Source organism: Nematolebias whitei, chromosome 10, assembly GCF_014905685.2.
Source record: "Nematolebias whitei isolate Nwh7 chromosome 10, NemWhi1, whole genome shotgun sequence".
In the NCBI taxonomy this organism is placed as follows: Eukaryota; Metazoa; Chordata; class Actinopteri; order Cyprinodontiformes; family Rivulidae; genus Nematolebias; species Nematolebias whitei.
In genome coordinates this window covers 19,431,868-19,456,929 of record NC_056507.1, presented here as the reverse complement: position 1 = coordinate 19,456,929, position 25,062 = coordinate 19,431,868, and the positions used below count along the sequence as shown (strand labels likewise).

At 39.0% G+C, this 25,062-nt stretch overlaps 2 protein-coding genes across 2 annotated transcripts in view; one reads left to right on the top strand and one right to left on the bottom strand.

Annotated features, from left to right (window-relative positions):
- The window catches only part of btbd11b (BTB (POZ) domain containing 11b), a 131,037-nt gene extending 121,779 nt beyond the window's left edge, over positions 1-9,258 (bottom strand). The window contains exon 1 of the mRNA XM_037683187.1: positions 8,184-9,258. Coding sequence (XP_037539115.1) covers positions 8,184-9,036 — 853 coding nt within the window. The 5' untranslated portion in view covers positions 9,037-9,258. The remainder of the gene's footprint in view (positions 1-8,183) is intronic.
- Positions 9,259-13,837: 4,579 nt separating this feature from the next.
- Positions 13,838-22,180, top strand: cry1b (cryptochrome circadian regulator 1b). The gene is made up of 11 exons (XM_037683432.1): positions 13,838-14,726; positions 17,078-17,186; positions 17,343-17,485; positions 17,593-17,777; positions 18,591-18,679; positions 19,331-19,471; positions 19,714-20,025; positions 20,111-20,262; positions 20,615-20,817; positions 21,271-21,402; positions 21,763-22,180. The coding sequence occupies exons 1-11, from the start codon at positions 14,569-14,571 to the stop codon at positions 21,843-21,845; spliced, it is 1,707 nt and encodes a 568-aa protein (XP_037539360.1). The 5' UTR covers positions 13,838-14,568; the 3' UTR covers positions 21,846-22,180.
- The last annotated feature ends 2,882 nt before the right edge of the window (positions 22,181-25,062 follow it).

Here is a 25,062-nt window from a genome sequence, read left to right as displayed (position 1 = left end):
ATATCCACCACCTTTCATATCACAGTTTCAGCTTCTAGCACAAAAAAAAGAAGCTTTTTTTTGTGTTGGCTGATTAACTGTGGCAGCCATTCTTGGATTGACTCTAAAAGTTAATTAGTGGTAAATGTACAGCTAATGATTACCCCTAAGTTTCATTAAAATCCCTCCAGTGGATTATGATATTTTTTGCAAACACTACAGACAAAGGAAAACACAAATGCACATCAATATACACACAAACACAAGCAAAAAAAAAAACATTGTCCACCTTTGTCCTTCGACGGCGGACGATAATGAAGAAAGCTTAGCTCTGAAAAGTTTTTTGACAAACCACTGAGGTGCACAAGAATAAGAGGACTGTAGCTGAAGAGAAAAATGACATAATCTACGGCAGTGCTGCCAGCTGGGTGCAGAGCTGACTGTCTTCTATCACTTGCCACTACTTAATCAACTGAAATAAACTTGGCTGGAGCTCTGCCTCATTCTACCAGACTCCATGTCTCATCAGCATTTCTCATTACCCTCAGAAACTCACAATATATACCAGATCCTCTCCTGGGACATGTGTCTCAGTGTGTGCCTGTCTGTCTAAGTGAGTGTGTGTCATTGTGTTTGTGTGTGTGTGTGTGTGTGTGTGTGGTTAGCAACTTTTTATTCCCAAGTGCAGTCTGCTGTGTAAGGGTTTCCCCAGCAAAGATATGTTATATCTCACTACCAGACATAATGGGGACCAGTCTCCACTGGTGCAGAGTGGTACGGCTGCTGACTGCACTCATTTCTGTCTGCCTGCCTTCACCACATCACATGGGGGCAAAAAAATCCAACTTATACAACAAAGACTGCCAAATAAACAGGAAAAGACTTGTAAAATGAATACTAAAGTACAAAAACAGCCCTAGCTTTATCAGTCAAGTGTCACGCCACACGTACTATAGTTTCAACATGCTGTTTGAATTTAAAAGAAATGCAACTTTGGTTACAAACTCACACTATGACTCCCCAGATGAAAGTCTGAGGTCTGGATCTGGACTCAAATGAAGTCTTATCTGGACCTAGATTGATTAGTACATTTCAGTAGAATCAAAAATCATTTTATGCAGCACAGCTTTTATAACAATTAATATGCAAACAACATACAAACAGTTTTATAACAATCTATTTAAGTGACACAGCTTTTCTATAATATAAGGTAACTTTTTCTAAAAGCTGTGCTTCATTATTGTATATGTAAACAATAAAACAGATGCAATGATTATGAACATGTTTAAATGTTTGTATTCAATTATAAATCATTTAAAACAACAAATCCATTGTTGAAAAGTCATCATTTTTCTAGATATAAAAACTTTAGATGAACTGGAATTCAGCAAGATGTTTTATAAGTTTGGTAAATGAGAAAGTTGTGTATTGCAGCAGGGAAATGTGAACTTTCATAGTCTTTTTTTTTTTTGCATGTGTCTAATATGGTGCATAATGTTAAGGCCACTTTATGAAAAATCTATGTGTACTTAGCGTCCTATCACTACCTGATTTAAGTTTTTATGGATTAAATAACTGAACCGGTGTTCTTTCCAATTTAATACAAATTTGTTAATTGCTCTTCTAAAAAATAACATCTAATAAAAATCAACTCACCACTATGCTATAAAAATTCATTCTGTGTTTGGATAGCTACAGAATGTAAGGAGGAAAAGTCTCCCAAATATTTCAGTCAAGCCGGCCCAGACTTGAAAGTGATGTCACAACAAAAGTGAGAGTGGAAACCTGTCCTCGGGGTGGCACAGATCTCTGAACTCTGGATATAATGCTGCATGAGATATTTCCTGTGACATGCACACACACCTTTAGGAATATTAAAAAATCCCTGTGCTGGATTGGAAACCACAAGATATACTCCACCTTGTAAAATGGGTTTTTATTCTGACAGGATCCCACGGCTAAAGGAGGGAAACCCGACACCTATTTTGCAAATAACACTGAGTCAGACACAGTGAGAGGAGCCCCTGACATCTTAATGCATGCGCACATGTGTGTATGGGTGTGCATGAGAGCATGGATGAGTGTGCTGAGCTTGAATGTGGGAGATTCACTTGAACGTGCCAATGCAGAAAATGCTGCAGTACAGTAAGAACAGACCTTGTAGCACACAATAATTATGCATCATGTGTTTAAATCTGATATTTTTCTAATTATTTTAAGCGTGTTCAAAATGGATGAAATGCAAAGAGATAGATCCATGCATATTTTATAAGTTGCTATAAAATCTGAAGCCCAACCAATAATCTTGTTTTTTGAGAGATAAACACATTTTCATGCTTAGTAACAGATTTTAAAAACTATTCCTAAGAGAAAGACATGTTCTATGCAATACATAAAACAGAAACAAGACATGATTGCTAATGACACGTCTAAAACATTCTGTCGTCTTTGAAATAAGTTGCTGTTTCCACTCAATTCCTGTCTTTACGCTATCTTCTACATGGCTGTAGTTTCATTATTACAGTGCAGATTTTAATAAAAGCATAATTGAGCATGTATCAGGATAAAAGCATAATTACTTTTTTCTAATATAATAGTTTTCTAATAAAAAACTAAAGCCAAAAATGTCCAAAATCACACATTTGCAACCAAACCAAATCATTTGCAGCCACTTAAAACGTGATTTAATCTTGAGAAAGATTACTTTTATTTATAAATACCGTCGCTGAAGAAAATTGTGGAGCAAATATGTTTTTGCCCGTGTCTGTGTTTGTTTTATTTGTACTTTTAGCAAAATATCTCATGAATCACAAAACAGAATTGATTGAAAAATATCAGGAAGTACGATAATCACTGAGTTAGCATTTATAACTAATTAACTTTTTGAGTTGTCTGATTCAAGATGGCCACCACAGCAAAGCAATCTTAGCAAACACAAAAATGGCTAAAAGTCCATCAATTTCAAAGACACTGAGCTAACATGTTAAAGTTAGCAGACTGAGGAAGAGGCAGGGTCAGGCGTTCGAAGGTACCGTATTTTCCGGACTATAAGTCACACTTTTTGTCATAGTTTGGCCAGTCCTGCGACATATAGACCGAAGCAATTTATGTTTTTTTTCCTTATTCATGATGCAATATTTGATCAAAGCATTAAATGTCCATTCATACTGACATGAACAAAAAAGTAAACATTACCATTTGCAGCCACAAGAGGGCCCTCTAGGCATTTTACAACTACCTGTATACTTGTTCAACTTCTGCTACCCCCCCTACACCCCCCCCCCCCCCCCCCCCCCCCCCACACACACACACACACATCTTCCTCCAGAGTTGGCAGAGTTGTTCAGAAGCGTCACTGAGGATGGTAACTTGCTTGTCGGACTTGTTGGCTTGTTATGTTAATTAAGACTGTTCATGATTCCAGGTATGTTTTGTGTGTTATTGTTATTTCACATTAAATGTCTGTTCTTGCACTTTGTGAAAAACACTGCTAAATAAATGTGTCATACTGTACTCCGAAGTTACTTATATGTTTTTTTTTCCTCTTCATCAGGCATTTTTTGACTGATGCGACCTATACTCTAGAGCGACGTTTAGTCCAGAAAATACAGTAAGTGTTTTTATTTACAAGTGTAGATATTTACAAGCTGGAAGGGAAGAAAAGGGACAAGGTGAATATAGTGTAGATACACAGGTTGCTTGAATTATGAATGTTAGTTTTGAAGATGATCTATTTCTTACAAATGCTTGTGTTGTACAAAGTAGATGGAGCCAGAGAACGAGGTCCTTGGTTTCCCAGGAGGAGAAGGTGGCCCAGAGAAGTCGAGTGGCGTTGGAGAGAGGATCAGGTTGGAGGTGCTCAGTGGTTTTCTGATCCAGGTCAATGTTTGATGATTGTAGGAACAAGATGATACCAGGGTGAAGTCAGAGGACAAGGAGGTCCTGGAAGACTCGGGGAAGCGGGACTTGGAAGTCACATAAGGTATGATAACATTCTAGCATTGGAAAATGTCTGACAGGAGCTTAAATAGTCTGAAGAGTAGTCTTCCAGTCCAGGTGCAGGTGTGGAGTGGTGGTTGATTATGATGAGAGACAGATGTGGAGAAAGTGATTGTGGCTGGAAACCTGGGAATCCCACACTGAGCCACATTTTTGGTATGGTAGTAGCTGAGACTGATTCCCAGGTGCACAAAATTTGTGTTTAAAACTTTGTCAATAAACTCTCTGTTAGCTAAATATATTATAAACCAACAGATGGATTTTAACCAAGATTTAATTTAATGGACACAATGCAACTGATTTAATTTAGAAGGTAACACAATTCAAGATGTAAGAGATGCAATTCACAATGCAAGAGCACAAACTCAGGCGTTGCGCCTCTTTGGCCACCACTGACCTTAGAAAACACAACAATGGCTACATCTCAGCCATTTTTATAGATATTGAGCTAAAATTAGGCGTGGAAATTGCCCACAGTTATTCACAAAACACATTCTAAGCTGTAACAAAGCATGTGAGATATATTTTTGTGAGATATTGTGCACGACGTTACCTTCAAGGTTTAACCAACTTGGCTATAACTGTGTCGTTTCTTCTCATAATATGTCGTAGTCTAAAACTTTGGCATGAAAAGAGATGGATAATGTGTGTTCCTTCAAGGAACTTAAACAAATTCTGAGAAACTGCCTTTTCATAATTACTTGAATTTAATCATGGTGAAAATTCTGCAAATCTTGGAATTCTTGAACACTTTTTCCATCATCAAAAATCCCCTTTCTGACACAAACTTGTGTCCATTAACAAATGGCACTTGTTTGAAATCTAAGCTTCTTGAAGGGATTTCTTACATTGATGATGACTAATCTTCAACAACACCGGGACTTTTTAGTTTTATGAACTGACTCAGAGTTTGTAAAAATCTTCTTTTAGGTCCACTGAGAGTTTTTTGGCATCTCAGAAATGTGATTTTTTACACAGAATCAAAGACAGTATAGAGATCTAAACAACAGGGGTTGTGAGAAAAGGTTCCACTTGTTACATTTTATGGGGGGTGCCATTTTGCTTCAAATTGTCAGGTCTTTATTCATTTTTTATTCAATGAAAATATAAAACTACCTAAAGTTGTTTTAAATTCTCATTTAATTGGTTAATTGCTGTAATTAAAACAAGAATGATGTTACAATCTATTAGAAAAAAATCATCAAATGTTTTCTTGTTCAGGTATGATTAAAACATCAGCGGAGCGTGTTTTCACTCTTGGCTCTTTGAGGCATCTGATAGAGACAAAATGTTCAAAAAAGGAAAACACCCACAAAAATAACAACCTTATTGAATTTGTGACAGCACACAAATGGAAATCATCTTTTGTGAAAGAGATGCAATGAAGAGATTCATAAAAGCCTTGTCGCAAAGCTGGGTCACAGCTTCAGCATAATGTGAAAGAATCACCTCATTCTCTCCCACTTGGCAGAGGGAGACAGACGGAATGGAGAGAGCGTGGTTCAGTTTGAAGAAGAAAAGCTCCTTTAAGGTCAACCCACCCTGCTTTGCTTTTAGCAAAAAGACAACAAATGACAGTGTTTTAGCTTTCTCCATCAGTGAAGATGACAGCACAAAAGATGTCTCGTGTGAAGAGGTCTTAACATTTCAGAATAAAAGACACAATTTGGAGCTGCTTATGCTTAACAACCTGCAAGTCCCAGACACTTATCAGTATTAAAGTCACCTTATTTACCCTGTTATAACTGCTCTTTATGAATAGTCCGACTAACTGTTGTAAACATAAAAAAAAAACAACTGAAAGTGACACTAGAGGATGACACTTTTTCTGGAGTCCCACGGGTCATGGGATTCTTGCAGGATTCCCATGGGATTCCAAAGTCAACTTTATTATTACTCATGTGATTGGTATGGAATAGGACGAAAAGTTAACGGGAGCAGACGGGAGCGGGAACCAACCAAAAGAACAAAAAAGAAATAAATACCGATGAACTGTTCCTGTTGCCATATATTTTGAAATCAAACTGCAAAACACAAAGTAATACAAAGAGGAATGGGTAGAAAATAAAATCAAATCCAATGTATTTTCTAAAAACTAAATGAAGAAAAAAAAATGGGAGCGGTACAGGAGCAGGAGTCATGTTACCAGGAGTATGACGGGACAGGAGTGAAAATCCACTCTCGTGTCATCCTCCAAGTCACACCGTTAATATCAATTTTTAAGTACATGTGGTGACATTTGTTAGCACAGCTTTGTCACCTGTTGATGCAGCTCTGATTATTACTCGCAACCAAAAGGCTTTTTTTTTTTTTGCCCACGTTTGTGTGTGTTCACGTGTCTGTTACCAACATATCTCAAGGACCACGGAAAAAATGTTAATGAAACTGGCCGTGGGAAATCAATCACTTTCCAAGCCTTCAGCATTCTATCAGTATTCCACATGCTCCAGATGTTTTACCTGCATCTGATTCTGCTCCGTGATTTATTGCAGCAGTGAATGCTCCCCACATCTTTCCCACAGCTGGAGCCGCTCTGCATGCCACACTGACTGCAGAGTGACTGATAAGCACAGAAAGTGCCCGTACTCTGACTTTATGCTGCATTCACTGCACAATAACACATAGTGTGTCACAATATAAACATGCATGCAGCATGTAGGTCTGAATCCAATCTGCTTTGAGCAATTAGACGTGGAAAGAACAAAAACAACAGGTATGTTAACTAGTTAAAGTATCACACAGGGTTCTCTTAAGGATTCATCAGCATCATCAGTCTTTCCTCTGATTGTCTCGCTCTCTCTCCTTTCCTCCATAGCTCAGTTTTATTTACATCACTCTGCATAATGCATAACAGCACGCACATCCCCCAAGGCTTTTTTTATTATGTAAACCATCACTTAAACTGTATCCATCCAAACAGAGGCAAGAGTCTGAGTGAAGTGATGGTTAAGAAGCCAGATTGCATGTCCACTCGTTCCCGAAAAGAACGAACAGCGTCTCTCAGCTCTAAACCAAACTGTTCAGGGAAGTCCTCTGTAGCAGAGTCAGCAAATGTGCACAGGAATACGTGAGACATCTGCTCTTTCTTTGAGTGGGAAAAAGAAATTCTCTTCTGCAGGGCATCACTGCTGAAGAAAACCAGCAGGGAGGGGTCCTTTCAACGAAAGCTCTAAGAATGAGTCACTAAACCTGAGGATATTGCACCCATCCTTGTCACTGCACATTAAAAATACAGCTGCATGCAGTAAAAAAAAATTGCCTATCAAACTATTGCATCTTTGGCCAGCACTGCTTGGAGAACAGAAGAGGTGATGCAGCCATCAGAGACTCACCCTTTGCTGCCTGCAGCCTTAGATTGAAAGGCATTGTTGCAGCTGCACGAATGAGTTAAAGGTCAGTTATTAACTGAGGAAGAGATCCAACCTTATCCAGCTGATATTGGTAACTTTAAACAAAATTAACAATCAGCCATGCCTGTATATTTATCAATGAAGATGCAGTAGCAACTGCTACAACAAGCAAAGTGCAGCCTATAATTTACTTTATACTCTTCTTTGCAATTTTAGGGTTATAATTGCAGAGTATGAAATCAAACGTTTTTTTTTATTGTAAATTATATCAAATGGTGCAGTTTGAAAGAATTTACTCCAGTTTTACATATCTGCAATTCTAAAATGTGGGTCCACAGTCAATACAAACAAAGCACATTTGTGTGCATATTCTACTCAACACATTTGAGCGTAAATAAGTTCCAAAACATCAAAACCATCACACGATTCCGTAGTATTTGGCCAATTTGCTTACAAAAGTTTAATCTAAAGACACTTTAACCATCTTTTATGTGGAAAACAAACTGTGTGGATTTTGTTTCATTGTGTTTGTTTTTTTAACATTGAAAAGAGTTGGGTTAGCAGCTACTGTTGCATTTTGTTAAATGAGAAATACATATTGAGCAAATTTGGAAAAATTCTGATGTCTGTTGACCCTGAACTCCACAAATCAGAATCATGCAGGAGAAAAACATGTGCGTCAGCTACAATGCATTTAAAACAAACTGGTTGCAGGTGAACAACAATTGAAATAACAGTGATGCTCCAATGAACATATGTGGACTTAAACTGTGCATGTGTGCTGCACGTGCAGGAATGTGGGAACTGTTTACACAGTGGATAAACACCCTGTTGCACTCGTTGTTTTCAACTCACCACTTGCATTCTTGCCACAGATCAGGTGTTGCCAGGGCTGCAGGGACCCCCATATCTCTGCGTCCCCGCTGACCGCCTGCTCCAAGGTCTCCACCGTCAACTTGGGGATCCCGTTGTCTGGCTCCAGCAGCGCACTGCGCAGCACCCGCGCGTATACCTCGCGGAACAGGCTCTCCATGCACGCGGCCAGGTAGATGGCCGCGTGCTCGTGGATCCTGACCGCCACCCTGCTGTCCACCATCCACCTGAAGAACTTCCCCACGTTGAAGACGAGTCCGCAGCGCGCCGACTTGCCGCGGCTGAACTTCTCCTCCTCCGTGCTCATGTTGTACAGGGACAAGGCGCTGACGGCCGCGCCGACGCAGCGCACCGACACGCTCCACGACAGGACGACCTTCGTGGCGCTTTGGACCTCGTTCCGGGTGCATTTGGCGTAGCGCAAGCTCAGGCGCTGCGCCTCCTTGGCCACCCGGACCAGGACGCGGCTGACCAGCACCGAGAGCCGGAGCAGGACGTCCTGCGGGGGGGTCGGCAGGCTCACCTCGTCGTCCCTGCTCAGTGCGCTCGCCGCTTCCCCGAGGCTCCACGGCACATCCTCAAGCTCGGGTAGTTTCGCGCACTGCCCGCTGCACTCCAGGATCTCGGCGTCTTCGACCAGGACCGTGTTGACCGTGTCCAGACTGTTGTGGCGACTGTGCATGGAGTCGGTTAGTTGCCAGTAATTCGCCCCATGCGCCTCTGAGCAGCACAGAGACGCGCTGGAAGATCTGAAGGAGTCCGCGGCTCCACCATAACCCGAATCCAGCGTCAAATCCTCCAGGGTCCGCGCGACTGACTTGCTACTCCGAGCCATAACTGCACTTCATACTGCAAGAGAGAGCTCAGAGGGGGGTGAAAGTGGAGAAAATGTTTAAAGAGAAAGAAATCTGCTCACTAAGTTTGTCTTTTTCCCCGAAGAAGTCTCCATCCGAGCCTGACGCACAAAGTTGGATTGCAGTATTTTTTTTTTTTTTTTTTTTTACTTCAGTGCATCAACAGTCTCACAGAGCAACGCAGTCCTGACAGATGGAGGAGGGGCCCTGGAGACCCGAGAGCAGCTGGCAGCCAATGGACTCTCGGGAAGAAACAGAATCACTTTAATTGGATCACTATAAACGATCAATAAAGGCGCCTCATTGATGTAGCTGCGTGATAAAAAAATAAAAAAAGTCAAGAACTAAAAATGTTTGTCCTTTGCAATTTGGGGGAGAATCTCCAAACCTTTGCAGAAACATATCCAAATAATGATCAGATGTCATAATTCCAGTGAATAAAATAACAAATGATGCAGCAGATCCCTGACCCTGCCTGTGTCAAAGACCATGAGAGTATCAGGCTTTTCAGATATATTGGAAAGGGCCAGATCGTAACATGACTCAAGAGCATCAATAATAGATTGCATGCATAATGTATCCTTGTTGCTCTGCAGGAGAACTCATTGAAAAGATCTGAATTACTACCAAGGACATTTGCTGGATAACTCAACTGACTTCATGTTTCCTCTGCAGAGCCACAAAGTTCAGAGGAGTGAGGGGGGTCCAGTTTAACTGCACATGACTAATGATTCATTCTTAGTGCAGATAAATGTAAATTGTTTAGGTCGAGAGCAAAAATAAAACTATAAAATCTTTGTTTCCACTGCAGATAAGAGTATAGCTGCATTTGGCAACAGCTTATCTGGTGCAACAGTGATCCCTGGTGCTGTGCAGGAAAACGTCACTTTGACAGATTTGTCTTTTTTGGGACTCACTCACCAGATTACAGCCTGGGTGTCAAATTCATCCCTGGGAGCTGGGATGGAGGCACCAAACGTGAAATCACGTGGGGTTTTCAGGATATTTTGCACGTTTCCTTTATTTTAAAGCAAAGCAAACCCAAGTTATAATGTTTTAATTTACGACATTGTGTCAAGGTCAAGGTTTCTTTATTGTCCTTCTCATCACATGGGGTACATGTGATGGAACGAAATTGTGTACACAGCGTGAGAATTATAGTGAAACTCTGTCAATCAGGCAGCTTTTGTCCAAAGGTCTTAAACTGCCTCACTCTTAACTCACCAATTCTTTTTTTATATGGTGATTAAGTGAAAATAAAACGTTATTCTTTAGTTTAATAATATATTTTAAACACGTTGCTGTTTGTGAGGCCTAAATTTGTGGGATAATGATGTTGGATACAAACTCAAAGCCATACAATATTGATTCATTTACTTTCTCGTGTTTTATATTTCTAATACTTTTTAACATTTGACTGTCGGTGTGATTTTTTTTTTTTAACAGTTAACATCATGCATGCACAGTGAGCTAAGTCACAACTAAAACTTTGTTGAACATTAGAAGCGGTGGTGGGATGTAACTAAGTACAAATACTTCGTTACTGTACTTAAGTACATTTTTCATGTATCTGTACTTTGCCTAAGTAGAGTTAAATGTGGGTACTTTATACTTTTACTACACTACATTTTACATCAAGTATCTGTACTTTCTACTACACTACATTTCTATAATGTGTTGCATTACAAGTTACATTCATGTTGCGGCTTTTTGATTTGTTTGTTACTTTGAAAGTAACCAGTGGTGAGAGGGGAGCTGGTCCATTGAATCACTGCAGAGTGGGCAGGTAACGTTAGGCCCACCTTCAAGAAGAGCTGGGCTAATGACATACAGTATGTCACTGAGCTGGGAGCACCCACAGCACCACTAGCACACCCAAAATGTATTCCACTGCAAGAGAGTCATCCAGAAGATACACGCCACCCATGGCCTTATTGAAAGACTGCCCAGTACAGCAGGACAGATTCTCTCTCCCAAAAGAGCCAGACTGGACTCAAAAAAACTTTGAAAACTAACTTCTTCTGAACTTGAACAAGAAATTCTTGCTGCAATATTAAAATGTGTCACTTCATGATGTTAGGAGACAAGAGATGTCTCCAAATGGCTCGACACTCAGGTCCAAGTTTTAAAAATGGTGTCAGGAAGTTAAAATATTGTTCAATATTGACCCATTACAAGGTTGAATAGACATCATTTTAACTAGAGTTGATGACAAACTGGAGTTGAAATGATCAGAGCCTGTTCCTGTGTTAGTTGTGTCTAATGCTCCTTTTGTTCAGGCAGACAACTTTTACTTAAATGTGTTTGCTGCAGTTAAAATGACACATTGGTTTTGATTTGTGTTAAATAAAAACTTTCAAAGGTATAATCATTCCTCTTTCTTATTTTGATTAATGACATTTAACTCTGCAGGTCATCCCTGAAATTCTGACGCACAGAATCACAAGTCCAAGTGTGAACTGTGTCACAGAGTAAACACAATAAAAACATGTATTATCTGCAGCATTGTTCAGTAAAATGGCTCAACACTATTAATGTATTACAGAAAATATACATATGGTACGCAGACTTAAAGATATTGTAGACCATTACATTAGGTAATACATTCAGCAAGTACTTTTACTTTTAATACTTTAAGTATTTTAAAAGCAAGTACTTATTTACTTTTACTTGAGTAAAAATGTTAATGTGGTACTTCTACTTTTACTTGAGTACATTTTTGTCTGTTTATTTGTACTTTTACTTAAATACAGTGTTTGAGTACTTTCTCCACCACTGATTAGAAGTCATTTTAGTTATGTTTATAGTGCAAAGCACTTTGAGTATCTTCATAAGATACAAAGGCACTATATATATATATATATATATATATATATATATATATATATATATGTCTATTTACATTAAAAATAAAACTGTGTAAGTGACAGCGAGAAAATTTATACAAACCATTAGAAAAACAACTGAAAGGGCATTAATGTTCTTAAACAAAATTGACTATTTGTGTTTTTTGTCTTAACCACTTTTAAAATGAAGTCTGATGTCTTTGTTTATTTTTTTATTACTCTTTGATTTCTTGATAAAAGTAATTTGATAGAGGTTAACTGGTTTGATGTTTTATTTAAACCTTATCTCAAAGCTAAACAGCATCAGTTTTTTTCTTTATTATTATTTTAGCTCATTATGTATTTTTCCACTGAACAAACTATAATATAATAGTAATATAAAACGTTATCGTCATTCAAAACTGTACAGTGCACCATGCAAAACTGAATTACATTTCATTTCATTCCTCCACAGCAGAGGAGTACATAATTTACATGAATTGTAAAGACTTTGGTGTTTAGGAATGTCTGTGGCTGTGTGTGTGTCTGTGGTCACTTCATTAGTGACCTGAGTTCAGCAGTCTAATAACTCATGATGTAACTGTTCAGAACATGGTGGTTCTGGTCTTCATGTTGTGGTACCTCCTGTCAGAGGCCAACAGTAAACCATCCATGTTGAGGGTGTGAGTTGTCTCTCTTGATTTTAATGGCTCTGGTTTGACTTGGTCTGAGACAATGTCCTAGATGGATGGGAGGGGTGTCCTAATGATCTTCTCTGCCGTTCTCGCCACCCTCCTCCAATTCTTCCTGTAGCCCGGCAGCTTTTTTCCCAAACTGAGATGCAGCTGGTCGAGATGCTCTCGATGTTTCCTCTGTAGAATGTGATGAGGACATGGGGTGAGAGGTGTGCTCTCTTCAGCCTACAGAGGAAGTACAGACGCTGCTGGACTTTCTTCACTAGGGATGCAGTGTTTCTTGACCATGACAGTTGATGGTTATGTGTGTACCCCCATAGCCTGGTGCTCTCCACCATCTCCACTTCTGTGTTGTTTATGAGCAGCGGCATCTGATGTTTTGTTTTGTTTGTATAATTGTAATGAATAAAGCGCATTTAACACATTTCAATGTGTTTCTGCCTATTGGATGAATGCCTAAAGAGACTAGTACAGGCCAATTAAAACAGATGGCCAGTAATTGATCAGCCACTTATTTTGTCTATTTCTAGATTTTTAATTATTTTATTTTCCTGAATATTATACTTGCCCTATTGTTTATTGTATTTACAAATATTTAGCTATGTGTTTATAATGTACAGCTATTTATTAGATGAATATATTTGTTTGACAACCTCTTCATCAGGCTCACATTGCAGGTCCAACTTAATTTACTGTTCGTTTTTCGTGTAGAAGGGTGTATAGGTTTTAATTTAAAAAAACGTTTAGAAAGACTAATTATAAAATTATTATTTGACAATACTGCCACCTAGTGGTAATCCTAGGCAACACTTAACACTGTCTCGTTTTTCGTTTTTTTTTTTTTTTTGCTTTGAGTTCCGAACGAGTTTTCAAAATTTAATTCCATCCATCCATCCATCCATCCATTATCTTTACCCGCTTCTTCCTTTTATTAAGGTTAAAACGATTTAAAAAGAAAAACATTGCATGATTGGTACAAGTAACTATATTTATTCGCCTGCTTGATGTCAGAAACACTGTCATTAAAAAAAAATAATAATAAAATAAAAAAAAGCAGATGACCAGCACGAACTGTCGCAGTAGATCTGGTATCACAACAATTTTACGTAAAGCATCGTGGGGTCACATTGGTTTCAGATTATCGCTTTTATGGTTGGGCGGGGACAAGTTGTGAAACAGCAAACGGAGCGAGCTCCCAGGTAGCGGTACGCCCCGCACGTCAAATCAAACCCACCAATTTTCAACCGAGTTGCACCGCGAGGCACGTGAACATCCGGGTACTCAGTCTGCGTAATTCTACCTAAAACCTGCGGATTAGCAGCTGTAAAATTAAACTTTCATCCCTTTTTTTAAAGGTTTTCTACCCAGCAGTGAATTTCTCCACAAGTCGAAGCGAAAATGTAACCGAAATCCTCGAGTTTGAGAGATGTAAAACGGAAATAGAGGTCGAATAAGCAGACATAATAATAAAAGCACGTTTCGGAAACGTGACGGGAGACACCATTATACAACGGCTGACCAATCGGAGCACCGCGTTCCTTCGTGCGTGTTCGTGAGGGCGGAGATGTTGACGGGGACATCTTGCGTGGTCGTGTTGTCAGCGTGGTCAAACATGCCGTTTTTACCGTTTGACTGAGTTCTGTTTAAGCTGGTGAATATTAATCGTAGAGACAGTAGTAGCGCTGTTTGGTTGAGTTTTATTAGCAGTCTCGTGTCCCAGGATGTAAAATAAACCCCTTTCGCGTCGCTGCTGCTTGAAATTTTGCGTTGTTGCTCGTTTTTTGGGGGGTAAACGTTTTCACTTCATCGCTGCCTTGACCAGATTTCACAGAACTTCAAATGGAGCTCGGACAAACCTTCGACACCGCCTGAAAAGAGCTGAGCTGCGTGACTTTCTGTTTGACAACCCCGGAGACTGTTGTTGTTGTTTTGGAGAGGGGGGGATCCCGCCTTCTTTTTGCCATTTTACACATTAAGAACAGACGACGACATCATGGTGGTCAACACCATCCACTGGTTCAGGAAGGGACTACGGCTGCACGACAACCCAGCCCTGAGGGACTCCATCCGGGGAGCAGACACCCTGCGCTGCGTCTACATCCTGGACCCCTGGTTCGCAGGCTCCTCCAGTGTGGGCATCAACAGATGGAGGTAGGAGTTTTCAGACAATGTTTTGCTTCTGGACTTCAGACCCAAATCTAGCTTAATGTAATAAAACAATTCAGTCATTAGGTTCAGCAGTTCTGTATTTGTAGCCAGAAATGAGTTTGGCCTGAACAAAAATGGATGGACAAAATGGTCATTTAAAGGATACCATACAATACCACTTTATTTATAACGCACTTAAAACAGCTACAAGGCCAACCAAAGTGTTGTACAACAAAAGCAAAGGACATAGCAAAAATACATAGATCACACAGAGGTAATGATAAGAACTAAGTGACTAACATAGAATGCAGACAAGTTAAAATCAACTCACACCATGTCAAAAGCCAGGGAGAGTTTTCAAAGGAGATTTAAAAATGTAAGCGAGGGAGCCTGTCTGACATGATGTAGTGCTAAGTCATTCTACAGTCTGGGACCTGCAACAGAGAAGAACCTGTCACCTTTGAGCTTAAAATGGGTTCCTGGAACCAATAAAAGCATCTGGTCTGCTGAGCTCAGAGCGTGCTGTGGGACATATGGCTGCAGCAGATCAGCGAGATAGGAGGGGGCAGAACTGTTCAGAGATCAAAGGCACATTCACACCAGCCCTGTTTAGTCTACTTTAATCGAACTCTAGTCCGTTGGCCTAGAAAGTCTGGTTCGTTTGGGGAGATGTGAATGTACAATTGAACTCATGCACACCAAAAGAGCGAACTCTGGTCCACCTAAAAACCTAGTTCTCGGTTCACTTGAGATGAACTCTAGCGCGGTTCGAGTGCATTGTGAATGCAAGCAGACTGGAGACCGCTCCAAAAGCAGGAAGTGGACTACAGCGAAGGGCATTCTGTGTAAATACAACCAAAACAAATGTGCATTTCTCTTCCGTCATACGGAGCCGTCTCAGCCGCCTTGTGTAAAAAACAATATTCTCCATGGTCTTCTGCCTCATCTTCTGCTCATGCTGAGTCCATTGTTGAAAAATGTTTGTTCGGCACATGAGCCACAGACAAAACAGAAATCCTAAAAACGCTAAAATTTGACGCCACTCCATTTTTGTTTTTATTTCCGGAGGTAAGTTGCGCTCAGTGTCTTCTTCAGAGGTTTTTGTGTCGTTTCCGTCAGTATTTCTTGGTGCAGCGCCACCACAGGCGGGGGGAGGGGGGACAGGTTGGCCCGACTGACAGTGCAGTGAGAATGTGAACCACACCAACTTGAAATGTAAACAAATGTTCTGAATTTTGGTCCTCAATTGAACCGTGTCTACTGGACTATCAGGTGAAAACGACCTTAAAAACATACAGAAGGATTTTAGAATGAATTTGAAAGTGAAGCGGGATTCAGTAAAGGGAGGCCAAAACTGGTGTAATGTGCACTCTTTTGCTTGCACCAGTTAAAAATGGGGCTGTAGCATTTTGAACCAGTTGTAAACTGGATGTAAAGTTGGAAAGGATGTCTGTTTTGTGTACTGAATAACTATTTACCTCGGCAGTCTTTATCAAACTAACTGGATGGAGAAATAGACTAAAACAGCTTCAGACACTTAAAACATCAAATGCAAACAGTTTATATTTGTTCTGTTACGTATAGTCTTAGTTCACATGGTTCATAGCTCAAAGAAAATGTAAGCTTCACAAGCAACACAAATTTAGCCCTTTTTATTTCAAATACTTATAGACTTTTTAGATGTCGTTTTTGTTTCATTAAATTATTTAACAGTATTCAGTTTAAGTAGGAGCGAAAAGAAAGAACAATAAAGGAAAATATTGGGTATTTGATTGGATGAGGCTTGATATAAAGTGCCACACAGCTGGTCTCAGGTCTGCTCTACCATGCCCATCAGTCAGTCCAAGTGCTTATTTGCACCTGAACAATTGGAATAAGTGCAACTGCTGAAACATCCCCTTTATTAAGGTCTTAGTGCATGATTTCACTCTTTTGCTAATCACTGACAATTAAAACAGCCTGGTAAAATGGCCCTGCTGTTTTCTAACTGTTACATTCCTTTGAACAAACTTCTTTATTAAAGAACAACCAAAAAAAAAAGGTTACGGTTGGCAAATAAACAAGCCCTACCTTCATACCTACCTAATCCTGGTCAAATTTGGGCTAAATATAAAAGTTTCATCAGCATGTAAAATGGTAAATGGACTGTACTTCTATAGCGCTTTCTATCTTATCAAGAGCATGTTTCTTTTATTCATATAAAACCTTTGAGTCAAACAAATGCATACTTTGTAAAGTGTTTACTCAGATTAAAAGATCAGCTACCTTTCTGATGTTGACATTTTATTTTGCGCAATTGTACTAAATTCATGTCACAAGTTGTTCATTTAGATTGTTGATCCCTGTATTCCCAGGTTTTTGCTGCAGTGTTTAGAGGATCTGGATGCAAGTCTGCGCAAACTCAACTCCCGTTTGTTTGTCATCAGAGGCCAGCCGACAGATGTCTTCCCTCGTCTTTTTAAGGTACAAGAGCTGAAGTAAAAAAAAACTGATTAAAAATAGGTGAAACGGAGCAGATTCGTTGAGGCTGAATAGAAACCTTTTCTCTCAGGGTATTACCAACAATTTGTATAACACTACATGTCTATCAATGACTGTGTTTCTTCCTTTGTTGTTCAGGAGTGGCAGATTACACGTTTATCTTATGAATATGACTCTGAGCCATTTGGTAAGGAGCGTGACGCTGCCATCCAAAAACTTGCCAGTGAGGCGGGTGTAGAGGTGATGGTTCGGATTTCACACACACTCTATGACCTGGAAAAGTGAGTTACTGTAGAATTTAAAGTTTGAACGTTTAAAACTGATTATTTCATATACTGTGTGCTTGCTTGTGCAGGCTTCAATTGAATGCATCTTTTTCTCCTTAAAGGATTATAGAATTCAACGGAGGTCAGTCCCCCCTCACGTACAAGCGTTTCCAGGCACTTATCAACCGAATGGATGCTGTGGAGCCCCCAGCAGAGACAATCACATCTGAAATCATTAAAAACTGCATCACTCCCATCCAAAATAACCATGACGACAAGTTTGGAGTTCCTTCCTTGAAAGAGCTTGGTGAGCATTTCCTTTATTTTTGAGTTTCACATGTAAAAGCACTGCTTCCTGACTACACAGTTCTCTGAGAAGGAAAGAAAATGTCAATAAAAATAAAACTTTAGCTTGTGGTCAATGATAGATTGCCATCTTTGTGTTCATAAATAAATAAATAAATAAATAGTTTAGATTTAACTTTTCCTGAAGATTTTTTTAGAGGAATTGTTCCACAGGAAGGAGGTCTTATGAAACAAAAGTTTTATTACTGTAAAGCGTCTTTATTTTTTTAATCACTGAAATTAAAATAGTGCTTTGAGTGCACAAATCTGCAGGATAATGTCTGTGTTCATACTAATCCACATCCCTCTACTTAAAATAATTTTAACCTTTAAATCAATGTGTTGCTTTTTTAGAACCTAGCATCATATCCGTATGGAAATTTACTACTTATTGGTGTGAATATTTTTTGGCCCTTTTATTTAACGTGAATGCTTCTAAAACAACCATTGTTGAATTAGACTAAAACCTGTCTAAAGAATCTTAAGCATATTATTTGACAACATACACAAGATCACCCATGTTTTGCTTGAAAATCATATTCTCGCGTTACATTTTTATTGTTATTTCTGTTATATGCATTCTCGTTTAGGTGATTATCCAGCATCGTGACAGGCTTAGTTAGATCTGGTTTTAGAATTTAGCTATATAAGAAAATATTTTACTGATCTGTTGATCACACTTCATTTCACTGGCCCCGTGGTGGGTGCACTTTTGTCAATGTTAGCTATCATGGCTCAGTGTCAAGGTCAGGGGGTAACACTGTTTATCTGACAGGTTTTGAGACAGACGGACTCATCACAGCAGCGTGGCCAGGTGGAGAAACAGAAGCTCTCGTGAGACTGGAGCGACATCTGGAGAGGAAGGTAAAATTTACTGCTGTGTGTAAACACAAAATAAAATCTGAATGCTGTCATTACATCCAGCTTTTATGATACTAACGACATCGCTTATGTTACGGTTTTACAAATGTGGGTAATGGGTGTAATTATTATTATCAGACTCTGATAGTGTTTATTCAGAATAAACACTTTTATTATCCACACTGGCATGAACATCCTGCTTTCAACAAATGATGTACGTGCATGTGAGACATGTCCATTGTGGTTTCCTGCAAGACATGACTTGTACCATAATACCATATGTTAATATTAGTGTTATTATTGTAATATTGCATTATTTCTTAATTAATGCAGTAACATAATCATTTGTATTTCCTCCTGTTTTTGCTAACTTGTGCTTTTAGAGCTCACATTTATCAGAGCAAGAAAACAATTAATGGTTATAAGAAAACACTTAAGATGAGCTGTAAAATTTCTCAACTGAAAAACTTGCATCAAACCTCAAGGCGTGTGTATACTAATTTAGTGTACGTATAGTTTTCTTTTTTTTTGTCGTTTGTGTCTCCTGCTGCTTACTACGGTGCAACAGCTTCATTATTGTCGTTGTTTTAACTTCTTTAAGCCTCAGCTTCTGACTGACGGTTATTAAAAACAAAATTAATAATCTTTTTGCAGGCATGGGTGGCAAACTTTGAGCGTCCACGTATGAACGCCAACTCCCTGCTGGCCAGTCCGACGGGCCTCAGCCCTTATTTACGCTTTGGATGTCTCTCCTGCCGTCTCTTCTACTTCAGACTTACCGATCTTTATAGCAAGGTAAAAAAAAAAAAGACCTTCTTAAACCAAATTGTAACAATGTTTTTAGGACAAAATATATATATTTTTACCATTTCTATTGTTTTTGTTCATGTGAGATGCATATTTCAAATAAGTAATTTATAACCTTTATCATGGCTACAAAGCTGTTTTTAATAAAATTTAAAAATCTCTGAACCAAATGAGTTTGTACTGCAAATGATAAAACTATTCTCAAATTCTGTATTCATCATTTGCATCAGGTCAAGAAGAACGGCTCCCCGCCACTGTCTCTGTACGGCCAGCTGTTGTGGAGGGAATTCTTCTATACAACAGCCACCAACAATTCCTGCTTTGACAAGATGGAGGGGAACCCTGTGTGTGTCCAGATCCCCTGGGACCGAAACCCCGAGGCGCTGGCCAAGTGGGCGGAGGGCCTGACGGGTTACCCATGGATCGATGCCATTATGACCCAGCTGAGGCAGGAGGGCTGGATCCATCATTTGGCTCGGCACGCTGTGGCTTGTTTTCTCACCAGGGGAGACCTCTGGATCAGCTGGGAAGAAGGCATGAAGGTGAGAATAAAGAAACTGCAGAAAGCATGCCGTTCTGTTGCTTTGTCCGAGTCTTTACTCTGGACTTTATGGTGATGTTATGCAGGTTTTTGAAGAGTTGTTGCTGGATGCAGACTGGAGTGTAAATGCTGGCAGCTGGATGTGGCTCTCCTGCAGTTCATTCTTCCAGCAGTTTTTTCACTGCTACTGCCCTGTGGGCTTTGGCCGACGCACAGACCCCAGTGGAGACTACATACGGTCAGTCACTGCTTTTATGTGCCTCACGTGATTTTTTGATTTTTTTAAAGGACGTTGTAGAATTTGAGGAACTGTTTGTGTTTCCCACAGTCTATGAAATGGGAAAATACAAACTTATGGTTCACTTGTACTTTAAGGCCTCACAATGGGAAGGAATTTACCGTGGTTTCATTGGAGTAAAAATAATATAAAGTTATTTATGATGTTTCATTATTAATGCCACATTCATAAAAATGTGGTCCGGCTCACAGTGTAGAAGTAAAAGTAAATATACTGGGATAACCAAATTGTTGATGTGATAAGTGTTCTCAGATTTTGCGGTTTACATTTCTTTTTTTGTTTGTTTTACCAGGCGTTATTTACCTGCACTGAGGGCTTTTCCTGCCAAATACATTTATGATCCTTGGAACGCCCCCCAGGAAGTGCAGAAGGCGTCCAAGTGTATCATAGGAACCCACTACCCTAAACCCATGGTGAACCACGCTGAGGTCAGCCGCATCAACGTCGAGAGGATGAAGCAGATTTACCAGCAGCTTTCCTGCCACAGAGGACTGGGTAAATCACCCACATGCTAATCAAGTGTTACATAACCTGATAGTGGGTAATTGGTTTAAAGAAATCTTCTAGAAAGTAAATGTGAATTAAAGGGCAATAAAGGTTAATAGTTATTTAACAGACAAAAAATTTATCCAAGTTCTTCTTAAGACATGTTTGTGTCAGCTGCTTCAAATTAAACCACAATCTTTTTAACAGCTGAAGACTGAATGATTGATTGATTGATTGTGCTTTAGTTTTACAGCTTTGGATTCTGTGGCGTTTCAAACCCTGTGGAGAGAAAATTGTAGTGAATCATGTCTTCAATAATTAGTATTCATATTATCATTAGTGTAACTGACAGACTTTCGTGTTGATGTGGGTCTTTCTTTGTTTCAGAGTTAAAGAAGCATTTGAACATTTAACAGCCGCATTTTAATTTTTTTATTTTTACCACTTTTGTTACCCTTGCAGGCCTGCTTGCAACAGTACCAGTAAATGTCAGCAGCAGTGTGAGCGTCAGTAAAGTTGGAGAAGGCACCACAGGTCCAGGTCAAAGAGGATCCTCTGAAGACTTCTCCATGAAGGAGGGGACATCTCAAACAGGTATATGTAGACATCAGCAGAGTTAAATTGTGAATTGTTAAGATTATGTTCGTTACGTTAATGAAAAATAATCACGCTCTTAGCTTCATCTGCTACTTTTGAGACTTGGACTGTGTCCAGCATTATATCTACAAAGTGACCTGCAAGAGCTCTGAGCTGTTTACAAAGGCATAAGAAATGTTTTGCTTTATTACAACACATCACTAACTGCTGTTTTGGTGCTAAACACAGATATAAAACAATAATGTGCCGTAAACCTGGTTTCTACACTGCAAAAGAAATGATAACCTTTTTCTATTGTTCTAACAAGGTGAAAGCTGTTGGGAGTGCACGAGTCTCATTAGTGTTGTTTCATTGCAGAAAGAAGGCGGTCCACTCAAAAGCGTCATCACGAAGACACCGTACCTGAAAGCGGCTTTAAATTCTGGAAGCAAAGTGAATAGAGAGGTCAAAGGAGAATACCAAGGGTCCCTCGGTGGGTTTGTGTTGTGACCAGAGTCTTCTGCGAACAACCTTCAACCTGGGAAACCATGTGGGACAAGATGAGTTGGTTCTACACAGTACTTTTGACTTTTCTGTCAAGTTGTTGGGGCTAAAAGAGCAAAACCTCAACTTGATAGTTTTATGGGTTTAATACAAAGGAAAAGAGGTGGGGGTAAGTTTTGTCTCTGAGACATAATGATCACATCAGGTGTAAAGTTAAGCATGCATCATGAATTGATAGTTTGGTGTAATGATGATGGTGAGTCTGTATGACAATCAGCAGGCTGCAAGGTTCAGAATGAAAGATGTCTGACATATTTTACAAGTAGTGTTCTGTGTCAACGTGGCTGACGTCAGAGAAAAAAAAAATCCTGCAAACAGAATAAAGAAGTAGAAACAGCCAGTTTTTATTCTTTTGATCAGTGTGATGTGAAACAACTTGTTGTCTTCCACTTCAGAGTGTATTTCCACTTTGCAGTGTTCTTTTCCTTATAATCCCATGTCAGAGTGTCATTTAATTATAATCTGGACATAAATACACTGAAATAGAAATACATTGGAATAACAGCAGATGGTGTTAGGTGAGATTCATGGCCACCATCTTACAAGGTGCTACATGCATCACTGTTTAATGTTGAAGCTGCACATTAATACTTTGTATGTGGTGTGTTAAAGCAATCATCAGAGTCTAGAGAGTGAGTGTACTGGACTGGTATTTACAAAAGAAGGAAAAAGTTAATTCAAGGTCCCAAGTTATTGGTGAATTATTGGACTTCTTAACGGAGTTTAGTTTATTTCCGCTCCACGGTTTTCTGTCTCGCTGGCACCTGCATAGCACCTTTCAAGATGGGAGCACAAAACCTTGCCTTGTCATCATAGATTGTGTTTGACTGTTTCAGTCTCATTTCAGTGTGTAAAACATGTCAACTATTGTCTTTCACCCTGTTCTGTGTAAACGTCTGTCATGAGAGACTCATCAGAACGTGTTGCTGCTGATCTCATTGCTTCTGCTTATAAATTTGTAAATAAGGTGTAAATCTATTCTATTTCTATCTTTAATGTAAACAGGTCACCTTCATCCACTTTCAGTACATTAGATGAACGGATGAACACATGACCCTAAATGTGTAAAAAAATGGTTGTTAAATGTGTTAAATCAGGTCTGGACCTGATTTAACTTTGTTAGATTTTTCTACCTGGATTATTGAGCATGCGTCAGTACTTTAAATGTTTTATTAAAATAATATGGTTTTGAACAGTATTTTGTTTTTGAAGCTTAAAAAAGCAAAGGTCTGATGTACAGCAGAGGAGTAGAAGCAAGTTGATGAAGCCAGTCATCCAACATTTTGTAAATATTTTTCATTTTCAACTTTTGTATATTTGGTCATGTGTTCCTACACCTCCTTTTATAAATAATGTTACCAAAATATAAATCTATTTATATAAATGTTTTTTTGTTGTTGTTTGTTTGTCCCAATCTATTTTGAATATGACACAGTAAATTAAAATGTTTTGAATGTATTGAAATGAAAATAAAAGACAAATTAATTATGATTTTGTTTTTTATTCTGTCATTTTTACTTTGATGTCAGTTTTCTATCTGGACAGTAGAGAGAGGAGGCTGGTCCATTGGGGCAGGAGGGGCAATTGATTTCCCCAATAAATCCTAATAAATAATGTCCATCCATCCAGTACCTTTACTCGTTTAATCTTTTTTGAGTCGCGGAGGTTACTGGTGCTCCTATCCACCTATCACTGCAAGAGGCGGGGGACACCCTGGACAGGTCTCCAGTCCATCACAGAGACAAACATTCACTCTCACACATAAGGACAATTTAGTTACCAATCAGACTAACATGCATGTTTTTGGTCTGGGGGAGGAAATCTGAATTCCCAGAGAAAACCCACACATGCATGGAGAGAACATGCAAACTCCACCCAGAAAGGTCTCGAACTGGGATTTGAACCAGGGTAACCTGCTCGCTGAGAGGCAGCAGCTCTACCAGCCATTTCTGTGGGTTTGATCCCTCGTAGGAACATTTATTTATTTGAATCAGTGATGATATGACATCATTTCTTCACTTATATATTTTTTTTTATACAAAAGTGTTGGTGACCCCACCTCATGTGTCAGTTGCATGTTGTGTTGATTTAGTCATGCATTAGTTAAGCGGTCAAATTATCCTCATTTCATGTGGGGGTGCACATGAGCATGGGAGGCGGCTGTTTCTCTGATTTATTAGACAGGATTGTTATTCACGAGACAACATCGACCTGCAGGAGGAAGAAAAAAGGCAAAATGTTTAAGCATACAAAAGAAGAGCAATAAATTAAATAAACAACATATATCCTATTTTTATCACAGAAAATGTAACACAAATTGTAAAATTTGTGCCGTTTGTAATTTAAGAAATTAATGTCCACTCCACTAATATCTTGCTCATGAGCAGCCACTGAAGGCAGATATTTGTCACAGGTAAGATTCTGATTTATTATGATTCTGCTCTGATGCAAAATGGAAAACAGTCATTTCACCCACATGCTATTTATTGTTTGTTTGTTTGTTTGTTTGTTTTTGACACAATTTGCAATTATAATTTAAACACCATTCAGAGCCAGTCAGTTGAGTAGTGGACCTTCACACATGCAGGCCTGCAGAAAGCCATCTATAAAGCCATAAACAGGAGTTGTATATAGAAAGAAGTTTATAGAAACTTGTTACAGTCTGTGTGATAAATATTTAAATTTGCTCATAGAACAAATTACATTAACACAAGTTGATGTAATAAATCCAAAAGGTAAAGTAAAAGATATTTAAAAACGTTTTATACACATAAATATATTGATTCAGTCTTTTGTTGTTGCTTTTTTATTTTACTTTTTGTCAGAGTTGTCTCAATTGTTTTAAAATATCTTTTGTCAGAACAAGGTCTGTCTTTTGAACCAAACCCAAAATCCCACTTTGACACATTTTACAAATGAAAATTTTTTTCTAATTGAGTCAATACAACATTTTTCTGTTCTCACTTTGTGTTAAACATCATTATATACAGTGATGGAAAATAAAAATATATTGTTTTTTTGTTTACCTGCCCAAGCTCAGTCAGTCTGATGCATGTCAATCATGTGACAAACAACTGCCACAAGTTTTTTTGGCAGATTCAGACAAGTGCTTTG